Below are 12,257 nucleotides of genomic sequence, written 5' to 3'. Positions count from 1 at the left end.
GGAAGATCTCAGCCTGGGCGTTTACCGTCTTATGTAGTCTGGAAGATGTGTGGTTGGTGGGGTGGGTGCAGTTTTCTCTGTGGTGGGGTTGGGTGGACTGTCCAGGGCTCTGTGGAGCCGGGGGGCGCTACTGCACTGGGCCCCGGTCTGATGGGCCTGGGCCCCCCTTCCCTGGCGGGTCGCGGAGGGTGGGAGTGCCTACTGGGGTCAGCGGGGGAGCTGGCCCCAGGGAGGGGTTACCTGCCCCTCCCTTCCTTCCCTCCCCATCTCCAGCTGCCTCCCTCTTCCCGCTCCTCCACAACCACCCACACATGCAGGGCCTTGGAGTGGGGGTATGTCACCAGGGTGCAGAGGAGGCTACCCCCCCCCCCCCCCCCGTCCCCTTCTGGCTGCCTCTGCCTCAATTTTATCCCACAACTTAGACATTCACATTATTCACACTCTCATTACACATACATATAGGATCTTGGGGGTGGGCACAATCACGGAGTCCAAATCACCATCAGGGTGTATACCTCACCCCCGACGTCGTTGCCCACCTCTCAATTTTAAATACACGTAGACATTGAGGGCTAGCAGGAGGGACTATGCGCTTACCTGCTGCTCCTTGGCAGGTAGCTCCATGCCCTCCTGGGTTTTAATTGCACCTTAGAACACATATGCATCAACACTACAATGAGCGGGTGGAGGGAGGTTTGGAGTCTTCTCCCACCCCCATTCTCTGCGGCCTGCTGGAGCGGGAGGGCTAGGAGGAGGAGTTGGCCGTCCGACTGCGGTCTGGGGTGTGGGGCCTCCCTGCTGCTGCGGAGTCGGGGTGGTCTGCCTCTCCCCACCGCAGGGAAAAGGGTAACACCACCTGGGTCTGGGTGCAGTTCCCCCTCCAGGGGCAAGGGTACCTAGACCCGGTTTGTAGAGTACGCTTGGGGAGTGTGATCGTGTGTACAGCGTCTCTTTATGTCTGTCTCCACGTTGGTTGAGTGTGGAGTAAGTGCATATGAGAGCATGAGGGTGGGAATGGATGTTTGTATCTGTGTGTGCCTGTATGTCTGTGTCTATATGTCAGGTTGGGTGTCAGGCGCCACCTCTCTGGGGACATCTCAGGCCCTCCAAGGTTTGGAGGCCTATCTCCACCCACCACCACTTCCCCTGCCGGTGGCGGACTCCCTCAGGTGTCGGTGTGTTGGTGGTTCTTTGTGTCTGGGGGTGGGCGTCCGGGTACACACCGGCTCACTCCTTGGCGGCCGCTTGTCGGGGCCTGGGGCCTGGGGCTCGCTCGGGCCCCTTTGGAGGTGGGGTGCCCCCGGCCTCTCGGCCTGGGGCTCGGTCACTCAGGCGCAGCTGGGGGCCGGCGGAGCTCACGGGCGCGTCACTGCAACCCCCCCTGGCTTCTGCTCCGCGGCTGCTGAGTGAGCCCTCATCTGGGACTCTCCTCAGCTCTTACTGGAACAGTGGCGCGGCTGCCCCTCTGTTGGTCTTCCATGGTCTCTTGTGTTCTGGGGGCCTCTGGATGTCTGGAGTTTTGATCTCCTCCATACCCGCTTCACACCCTGGAGGACGGGGCTGTGGCCCCCCCACACTCCCTAGCAGATCATTACATGGAGAAACCTTTGGAATGCAAGCATGCTGATCCACACAGGTATGCACACATGGGTATTCACAGACGCGGACTAAAGCTTTCTTGGCTGCTGCCTCAAAGCACACTGTGCGCTGTCTATCTTGCGTGCTGCACAATATCGTTTATTACTTAGTAAATACTGATATCTATGACTAGCTAGTTTATTGTGATGGTGCTTTGTTTTCTCTATTATTATGTTGCTCTTTGTTGTTTGCTGTCTCCTCTGTTTGTTTGTTTGTTTGTTTGTTTGTTTTTTTCTCCATACAGGTGACCCAGGAGTTTTTTGTTTTTTTTTTGTTTTTTTTTTGTTTTGTTTTTTTTGTCTCTCTTCCCCCCCTTCTCACCGTCTCTTCTCCCCTTGGGTTTTCTTTCTTTCTCTCCCCCTCTCTCTCTCATTCATTCCCCCTGTCCTATTTATTAAAAAAAAAAAAAAAAAAAAAATGACAAAGGATGAACTGAAGCTCTGCCATCACGTAATGTCGCATACTGCTGTTTCTGATGTCATTTAAAAAAAAAAAAAAAAAAAAAAAAAAAAAAAAAAAGAACAGCAACCAGACCAAAGCAATGATTTTGACTCGATCGGCTGACAGATAAAATACATTTATGAACACAGCTGCAGGGCCAGGAGTGCCAGCATGGATTCAATTAATACATCATTAAATGATTAATTAAATACTTAATTAAGTCATTAAACCAAAAATTAAACAAATGGGCTTTTAATTAATTATTTTTGTGTTTATTTAATTAATTTATAAAACATTTAATTCATTATTTAATGATGTATTTATTTAATTCATTTGTTGATTGACTGATCCCCCTTTCCAACCTGTGTGCGCACAGACGCGTCAGCAGGACTGCGTCTGAGTTCTACGCTCACAGGTTGTTGAATTTATGCACAACGAATGTCATTGCTATTAAATACCTGCACCCACAGAATGAAATGATTTGCTCAGATTATGTTTTTTTCTCACGTGTAACTTCTGACAAATTCCATATAAACTCCTTCACATGCTTTACCTACGATGGGACAGTGTGACTCGGACTCTTATCACATGTAGCAAAGGTGAAGCAAACATTTACCTGGAAACGGTACAGGCTGCTGTCGTTGCACATGACCAGCTTCTTATGGTTCTGCAGCGGGTAGATGTAACCATAAGCTACCAACATGGTGCCAAAGGCCTGAGCCTCTGGAACAAAGGCAGGAAAGAAAGAAAATAAAACCAGTTCAAACAACATTTGGCTGGTGTTCTGTTAAATATAAACTCATAATACAGAGGTAATATCCCAGCTATTATAGGGCGAGAGGCAGGGTGACAGTCTGTCGCGGGGCTAACACACAGACACCGTTCACACTCACATTCACACCTATGGGTGAGTTACCAATTAACCTAACCCCACTAACTGCATGTCTGAACTGTGGGAGGAAGCCCAGCACCCAGAGGGAACCCACGCAAACACAGGAAGGAAATGCCAACTCCACTTTGTTTGTCCGCTGCTTTCAAAAAGTTCTTTAGTTAGTTTTTTTTTTTTTAAACAAACAAACAAACTTGTACTGATTTTTCCAAATCCATACATTAATAATTGATAAACACTAAAACTGGCTGAAAGAAAACATTTCAGAAAATAAAAACTAACTTGAAATGAGCAAACTCACAATGGAAACTAAGTGAAACTACACTGAAGTAAAAGCAAAAAGGCAAAAAGAAATAAAACTATAGTAACTCTGGTAAATGGTGTGTGCAATGATTTAATGTGTCGAAGTGCAGGGCTGCAGTACATTTGGAAAAAGAGCTTTGATCGTACCTTCTGTAGTGGTCTTCATTTTGTTGCTAATCCAAGCAATTGTGTCATTACCTGTGTGGAGACACAGATATACTGATCAGAATCAAGAACATTTAAATCACACGTCTTTGTGTTTATGTTGTGTCATTTGTTGGTCAGTGGAAACCAAAATTAAATCCTTTGAAAGAATGGGTTCAAAATCAAAAAGAGCAAAAAGAAAATAATTTCATCCCAAATAATTTTAATGAAAGCCAGAAACACGAGTACACTGGAGGTTCATTTGGAAATCCTGTTCAGAAAGAAGCAGATGCTGACATGATTCTTGCTTTATCAGCAAAAACCAGAAGATAGAAACAACTTAAGAATAGAAATTCACAAAGAAAGAACCAAATAGCTCAGCTGTTCCAAAGTGTTAAATGTGGACTATAAACATTAGGTTACATTCCTTTAATAATGTCTTACACAGACATGGTTACGGCATGATTAGTATGTTAGTTTAAATGAATCATCACCCCGAGTCATACCAACCACCAGATACAGTTTTATTTTATTTGAGAACCTGGCACACAGCCTTATATAGGCTCAGATACTAGAGATGGACCGATCCGATATTACGTATCGGTATCGGTCCGATACTGACCTAAATTACTGGATCGGATATCGGAGAAAAATAAAAAATGTAATCCGATCCATTAAATATCACGAAAGCACCTCACAAAACTTGCAACACGCCGTAACTCACCTCAGAACGTTAGCATGTCGGAGCAGTATGCATCACGTGATAGAGCGGCTGTGGCATGCGGGACCTGTCGGTGGTCTGGATAGCATGTGGAGCTTCGCTAGCAACCCGGCATTTCATCTCCGACAAAGTTATCCCGAGAGAAGTAAAGCAAGTGTGTAAGTCCATCTCTGAATGTTTGTAAAGCATTCCCACGTTAAGCTTAACGAGCGACTGCCTCTCGCTCTCCGGCTGCTACTTCAATCGTGAAACTGCTTAAATGATCAGCTGATCGGCTTTTCTGTCGTGAGTCTCTCTTTGTTTTTGGCCCACTTTGCGCCAGAAAGAGGAAACCAGCGGCTGAACAACAGCAGCACGTTTAAGCTTGATCAGCTGTTGTTACAATTTATTTAATATTAATTTCTACTCGAGGATCTTTTTCTACAGCTGACGGCTGGTAACTGTGCAGGGGCGGATCTAGCAAAGTTTAGCCAGGGGGGCCGATAGGGCATTAACAGGGAAAAGGGGGCACAAAGACATACTTTTCTTTCTTATTCTCATTTAAAATGTCGAGCTTTTAATAAATAATTATCTGACACCCAAAGTTTTAATTTGATGTAAAATGAATAGAAGTCAATTACTGTATATAGTGACTATTAAGTCTAATATATATACCCTAGTAAGCTATAGTACTTTTTCCTTTGGGAAGGTACCATCTGTGCAGTCTGCAATTTTGTTGAAGAAAGATGTTGAATCTATTTAATATTTCTTGAAAAATAATTGATTTCTGTGCATTTTTTTCACACTGCATCAAATTAAGGTTGATTACGTCGATTAAGCATCATGAGGTGGAGCGTGAGGGGTGGTTCCCTATTTTTTATTTATTTATTTTTGTTGTTGCTGGGAGTTGGAACCCTATTAGTTAGGTTGCTTAATATTTATGCTAAGTACTCTTTAAAATACCAGAATAGGGAGGATGGTGTAGGTTTAAGTTTATTAGATTGATCAGTATTGCTGAACTATGAAATATTTTTTTTGTATACAGGTATAACAGAATAGCTTTAGTGTAGTTGTTGTTTTAAACTTGAGTATGAACTTGCAGACTTGCAAAATGCAGCAAGATATTTTAAAAAACAGTTTTGTTGATTAAAAACACTATATCGGATTCATATCGGTATCGGCAGATATCCAAATTTATGATATCGGTATCGGACATAAAAAAGTGGTATCGTGCCATCTCTATCAGATACAATAATCATAGTAGGTCATTTTAACATGCATGCAGGTGCTGGAAATGACAGCCGTGCATTTCATCTAGTATGAGACAAGAATCAGGCATTTCTCAAACTATCAGTGAGCCTGCTCAACACATCATCACATAAAAACAGAACATGTAACAGTAAACTCTGAAACCCTTCTTTAGTCTGATCATTTCTTAATAACATTTACAGTAATAGATTACACAGCGGGAAGCACGGTGGTTAGCACTGCTGCCTCACAACAAGCAGCTTCTGCTTATCTTTACCAGGCTGACTTTTATTCATTGTTCCAGTTTGGATTCAGGAGACAGACACTATCTCTACTTTTAAGATTAGGCTTCAAACTTTCCTTTTTGCTAAAGCATATAGTTAGGGCTGGACCAGGTGACCCTGAATCCTCCCTTAGTTATGCTGCAATACCCACATAGCAGACATGACATACCCTGCCATGACTTCTGGCATGGCAGGGTATGTCAACCAGATGTGGGCCAGGTCTGGCAATACAGCTATGGTAATCAATGTTTCAAATGCAGGTTTGACAGGTTTGTGAGTGTACACTTTATCCAAAACCTAGTGAGGGTTTACTCATGTTTACCACCGGGTGGCTGTAGCTCAGGAGGCAGAGCAGGTCACCTACTGATCGGAAGGTTAGTGGTTTGATCCCTGGCTCCTCCAGTCTGCAAGTCAAGACTATGAATAAAGTTAGGAAGCACTCAGTTTAGATAAAGTGTGTGGTTGGGTGAATGTGGCATTTTGTATAGAGCACTTTGAGTAATCTGGGAGAGTAGAAAAGTGCTATAGAAGAATCAGTCCATTCACTGTCTGAGCAGAGTTTCGTCATGTTACTTTTGCTCTACATGTTGTTATTACATGGCTTGATTAAGGTTCACATCAGGCTGACATCTGGGGCCAGAGCTGAAACTGTTCTGGGCCAGCACAGGGCCAGCAGCTGGCCTTGTGCTGGCCCATGTGTGGGCCACCAAAAGGCCGTCATTCTGTGCGGTATGTGGGCCATGTGTAAGCACAGTGTGTGGGCTGGATCCGGGCCCACACAGCGGGCTGCTGCTGCTGCTGCTGCTATGTGGGCAGCAGCCAGCTACAGCTACCAACACCTACACCCTCCTGATGGAATACCTCTGGTTCTAACACATCATTTATGTACTGTAAGTGCTGGCAGAATACTTGGGTCAAATGGATGGCTGCTCAAATTTCCCTTCCAGGCCTTAGTCCAGATTAAAAAGTCACTTTGGTTCTTAGAGCACTGCACAGATATCATCCAATAATGGCTGCTTTATTTAGCTACTAGCCGAGCAGTTTAGGCAGCAAAGCTTTAAATAATCCAGTGAGGCTGTACAGATTAAATACCTGAGAGGTAAACGCACTGTCACCTTGTGGTCTAGCACATCGGACAGGACAAAGTATGAAGGTTCAATAAACAGGAGCATTTAGCTTCAGAAATAACAGGTAGGCTTTAGTGAAAAAACCAAAACTATGAGAATTATTTGTTCTTTTTCTACTTAAAACTTTATTGTTCTGTATCAGTTTGTGGTATTTTAAATCAATTTGAAACATTTATTTAATGCCATTTACAGAATTATATGTTTTTATTCACTTGGTTGTTTTTTATACATAGCACCAGTTCACAGTAACAGTTAGTTCAAGGTGCACTGTAAGGTGAAGACAACGAGCTCAGACCGACCACACAAAAACAACCCAAGATTTATCAATCAACTTAGACCCAATCCTTTGGTCTCAGATATGCTTAAAAACCTTTCAATGGATCAGAAATCCCAGTTTGCAATTAATACAATACAAAATATTACACAGAGTGCACTATAGTGGTCATAGGATGTTCAAGATGGGCTATACGCCTTCCAACAACTGCTCACACTGCACAGCAAATACACCGGACAATTACATCCACGCTCTTTGGTTCTGTCCACCAGTTCAGAAATTCTGGCGTGAGATATGTGAAGACTTATCAAATGGTCTGAAATGTAACATTCCAGCCTCCCCTTTAGTGTGCTTGCTGGGCAACTTGGATGAGGTCACTGCAGAAATAAACACAGCCCACGTTGTTTTTACGGCCCTATGCATTGCCAAGAAAATGGTCCTCATTAACTGGAAAAATAAAAATAATCTTAATTCTAACCAATATAAAAACCATCTAATAGATCACATTAGTCTTGATACAACCTCTGCCATCACATTTGATCAATCCCTTTGGGCTCCTTTGATCGGCTTCATCACCTAGTGGGGGGTCATGGTTTGGTCCTGCCTTCGCTATTGTGGTTGATATGGGGGTAGGGACGGCCTTAGGGTGTCTGGGGAGTCCCTAGGGACGTTTCCCTAGAGGGACTAACCTGGGGGATGTGGCCATGACCTGGTTAGGGGCTCTGGGGCTCTTGGATGGTGTTTTCCTTGTGGCTGCGTACAGCGGAGATGGGGGAGGGTCTGTGCTGGCGGACGTTGGTTACTGGCCTGGTAGCCTGGCTGCCCCTGGGAGGGTCCGGGACAGGCGTGGAGGCTTGGGGGTCTGGGGGTGCTCCGCCCCCCGGTCTGGGGTGCTGGCCGGGCCTTGGGGGCTTGGGTCCTGGCTGTTGTGTCGCCGGAGCAGTGGGCGGGTGGGTGCAGGGGGGCTCAGCCCCAATGCAGGGGACCTCTGGTGCATTGGCCCAACTAGGGGGCTCTCTAACTGGTGGGGAGGTTGTTATATCTTTGCAGGTGGTCTCCTCACTACAGGAGCCCACTCTGCAGGTGGGGGAGAGATATAGGAGAGGTGGAGAATGAACTCAACCTGGGTGTCTATTGTCTTGTGTAGTTTGGGAGATGATTGGATGATGGGGTGGGTGCAGTTTTCTCTGGGGTGGAGTCGGGTGGGCTGTGGGGCTGGGCGGTGCTGCTGCTGCGGGCCCCGGTCCGGATGGGCCTGGGCCCCCTTGCCCTGGTGGGTTCCAGAGTGTGGGGGTGCCTACTGGGGTCAGCGGGGGAGCTGGCCCCAGGGAGGGGCCGCTTGCCCCTCCCTTTCTTCCCTCCCCATCCTCAGCTGCCTCCCTATTCCCGCTCCACCACACCCACCCACCCACACAGGGCTTGCGGTGCAGGTATGTCACCAGGGTGCAGGGGAGGCACTCCCCCTCTGTCCCCTTCTGGCCGCCTGTGCCTCAATTTTATTCTGCAACCTAGACATTCACATTACTCACACTCTCACATAACACATACATATAGGGCCTTGGGGGTGGGCACGTTTTACAGCATCCAGAGGATGGTCGGTGTACTCCAACCCACCTCTGGCGCTGGTGCCCTACCCTCAATTTTAAATGCATTTAGACACTGAGGGTTTTCGGGAAGAGCCGTGCTGCTCTCTGAGAGTAAGCTAGTACCATGCTCTCCTGAGTTTTAAATGCACTTTAGAACAGCACACAGCAACACGACATATGAGCGGGCGTAGGGAGGTTTGAGGTCTTCACTCACCCCGGTTCTGTTAGCCGTCAGGGCTGGGGGGCTGGGAGGAGGTGCTGGCTGTCAGACTGGGGTCTGGGATGCGGGGCCTCCCTGCTACTGCAGATAAGGAGGTGGTCCGCTTGCCTCCACCCCAGAGAGAAGGGTTACATCTCCTGGGTCTAGGTGCGGCTTGCCCCTCTGGGGGCGGGGGTACCTGGACCTGGGATATAGAGTATGTTTGGGGAGTGCGACTGTCTGTGCAGTGTCTATTTGTGTCTGTCTACATGTCGGGTGAGTGCCGAGTATTTGGTTGTGCATATGGGGTGGGAATGCACGTCTGTGTCCACGTGTGCCTGTTCGTCTGTGTCTATATGTCAGGTTGGGTCTTAGACTCAACCTCTCTGGGAACATCTCAGGCCCTCTAAAGTACGGAGGCCTATCTCCCCTCACCACACTCCCTGCCGGTGGCTGATGCCCTCAGACGTTGGTGTGTTGGTGGTCCTTGTCGTCTGGGGCTGGGCGCTCATGTATGTACCGGCTCACTCCTGGTGGCCGATTGGCGCCTGTGGCCCGGCTGGGCTCCTTCCGGGGGATGGGATGCCCTCAGACCTCTGGGCCTGAAGCTCGGTCCTCTCTAGCACAGCTGGCTGCCGGCAGAGCCCGCGGGCACGCCACTGCAACCCCCTCTGGCCTCTGCTCCGTAGCTGCGGGGCGACCTCTCCTTTGGGGCTCTACTCAGCTCTTCCCAGGAGGGTGGCACGGTTCCCCCCCCCCCCCCCCCGTTTGGTGGTCCTCCTCAGGTCCTTGTACTCTGGGGCCTGGATCTCCTCCATACCTGCTTCATACCCTGGGGGACGGGGCTGTGGCTCCCCACACTCCCTAGCAGATCGTTACATGGAGAAACCTTTGGAATACAAGCATGCTGATCAACACAGGTGTGCACACAGGTGTACACACGGGTATTCACAGACGCGGACTACAGCTTTCTTGGCTGCTGCCTCAAAGCACATTGTGCGCTGTCTATCTTGCATGCTGCACAATATCGTTTATTATTTAGCATCTACTGTTATCTACTGCTAGCTAGTTTATTGTGATGGTGCTGTTTTTTTATTATGTTGCTCTTTTGTTGTTTGCTGTCTCTTCTGTTTTTTTTCTCCATACAGGTGATCCAGGTGTTTTGTTTGTTTGTTTTCTCTCTTCCCCCCTTCTCACCGTCTCTTCTCCCCTTTGGTTTTCTTTCTCTCCCTCTCTTTCTTTTATTCTTTCTCCCTGTCCTATCCCCCAGTCATGTCTGTCCCGTTTGTTGCAACTGAAAATAAAATAAATACATAATTATAATAAAGGTCAATCAAATGGACCAATATGGCAAGGCCATGATGATCCACTTGGTAAAATAAATCCGCTTGGCATCTTTCTTGGCCTTAAGACAACAATTCTGATGGCTAAAGATCCAAACGGGACACAAAAAAAACACAACAAAAAGCAACAACCCAATGAACAGGACAAAAGATAAACTATGGGCAAGAGTAGAAAGGTCAATGACATGCAGTTACCTTAGTATAATGTATGTAACCTACCCCATCATCTCCTCAACTAATGGGAAAATCAGAGCCAAACTTTGCATGGACATTATAACACATACAGTGATTATTAACATATGCTTGCAAAATATATAAATCTCAATCTTTACTCTGGTATTTTTGGATCAACAGAAGGCTTTCAGGAAGATTTTGGGGAATGCTGATCCAGTCCAGAAGTAAAAGAAATAAATGCATGAATGCAGGTATTCAAAAAATATATGTCAAAAGTCATACAAAATAGTCTTGACTGGTTTTTATATAGTGCTCTACTCTACTCTACTCTAAGCACTCTGAGAGGCCAGGGTTTGATCCACCAACCTTCTGATTAGTTGATGACCTGCTCTACCTCCTGCATCATGTACCAGTTAAAAATGCTAGAAATGTTTGAGTTTAATTTCATTCAGTTTTATTTCTATTGTGTGTGTGTGTGTGTGTGTGTGTGTGTGTGTGTGTGTGTGTGTGTGTGTGTGTGTGTGTGTGTGTGTCACACTCACCAGCAATGACATGTGGGATGGTAGTGATATTGAGCTTCTGCTCTGTACCTTTAACTCCACTTTTTGTGTCCTGCATTTCTAGCAAAATCGACTCCAGCTGAAAACAGAGGTGAATGAAAAAGATTAATATAAAGAGGACAAACGAGACACAGCCTTTGGAGGCTGTCACTGTCGTCGAGATACTTAAACTCTCCCACTTGGGGCAGGAGTGCCCACTCCGTGTCAGGAACCCTGACACGGAGTGGGCACTCCACCTTTTTCCAGCTGAGAACCATGGCCTCAGATTTGGAGGTGTTGATCCTCATTCCCATCACTTCACACTCAGCTGCGAACTGTTCCAGTGCGACCTGGGGGCCATCACCTGATGAAGCCAACAGAGCCACATCATCCAAAAACCAGAGATGAGATTTTCTGACCACCAAGAGGAAACCTTCTGCTACTTGGCTGCATCTAGAAATTCTGTCCATAAAACTTACGAACAGAATCGGTGACAAAGGCAGAGCCCATCACCAACCGGAAACAGGTCTGACTTATTGCCGGCAACACCCCATACTTCTGAAGCACCTCACACATGACACCCCGAACACGGTCAAATGCCTTCTTCAAGTCCACAAAGCACATCTAGATTGGTTGGGCAAACTCCTATGCACACTCAAGTATCCTCGAGAGGATAAAGAGCTGGTCCAGTGTTCCATGACCAGGACGGAAGGTACTGCCCCTGACCTCCATGCAACCTTGTAGAGGTGTGTCAACAAGACAGCAATACAACATGCAGAGCCTTCAGGAACTCAGGGGGTGCACCTCACCCTCCACAGGAGCCTCTGCCAGGGAGTTGTTTAGCAGCCTCAGAGACCTCACCCCCAAAGATGGACGAGTCGTCCCCCTCATCCCCAGACTCTGCTTCCTCCAGTGGGATTAAGGAGGTCCTCGAAGTATTCCTTCCACTGCATGACAATGTTCAATGTTCAGCAGTGCTCCACCTGCAATATACATAATGCAGGTACAGCGCCGCTTTCCCCTCTTGAGTCGCCTGATGATTTGCCAGAATCTCTGCAAGGCAGTCCAAAAATCTTTTTCCATGGCCTCCCTGAACTCCTTCCACACCCGAGTTTTTGCTTTAGCCATTGCCGCATGCTGCTTGGCCAGTCGGTACCTATAAGCTTTCTCCGAAGTCCTACAAGCTAACCAAGCCCGATAGGCTTTCTTCTTCAGTCTGCTGGCTCCCTTCACCTCCATTTGGTTCGGGGGTTACCACCACAACAGTTACCAACACTCCTGCAGCCGCAGCTCAGTGCAGCAGCTTCAGGCAATGGAGATGCTGAACATGGTCTATAGAGTTCGAAAATGTGACGTCATTTCCAGGGT

General features: G+C 47.1%; 1 protein-coding gene across 1 annotated transcript in view; it reads right to left on the bottom strand.

The window, feature by feature from the left end:
• rgs9a (regulator of G protein signaling 9a) overlaps positions 1–11,513 on the bottom strand; it is a 35,666-nt gene extending 24,153 nt beyond the window's left edge. Inside the window, exons 1-5 of the mRNA XM_085455317.1 lie at positions 11,369–11,513; positions 11,165–11,253; positions 10,893–10,989; positions 3,419–3,469; positions 2,696–2,802 (exon numbers count right to left, since the gene is read on the bottom strand). Coding sequence (XP_085311443.1) covers positions 2,696–2,802; positions 3,419–3,469; positions 10,893–10,989; positions 11,165–11,253; positions 11,369–11,513 — 489 coding nt within the window. The remainder of the gene's footprint in view (positions 1–2,695; positions 2,803–3,418; positions 3,470–10,892; positions 10,990–11,164; positions 11,254–11,368) is intronic.
• Between the last annotated feature and the right edge of the window lie 744 nt (positions 11,514–12,257).

This window comes from Copadichromis virginalis, linkage group LG4, assembly GCF_057382275.1.
Source record: "Copadichromis virginalis isolate Kocher_CV1m ecotype Utaka linkage group LG4, C_Virginalis_male_GT1.1, whole genome shotgun sequence".
In the NCBI taxonomy this organism is placed as follows: domain Eukaryota; kingdom Metazoa; phylum Chordata; class Actinopteri; order Cichliformes; family Cichlidae; genus Copadichromis; species Copadichromis virginalis.
This window is presented reverse-complemented; position numbering and strand designations above follow the sequence as displayed.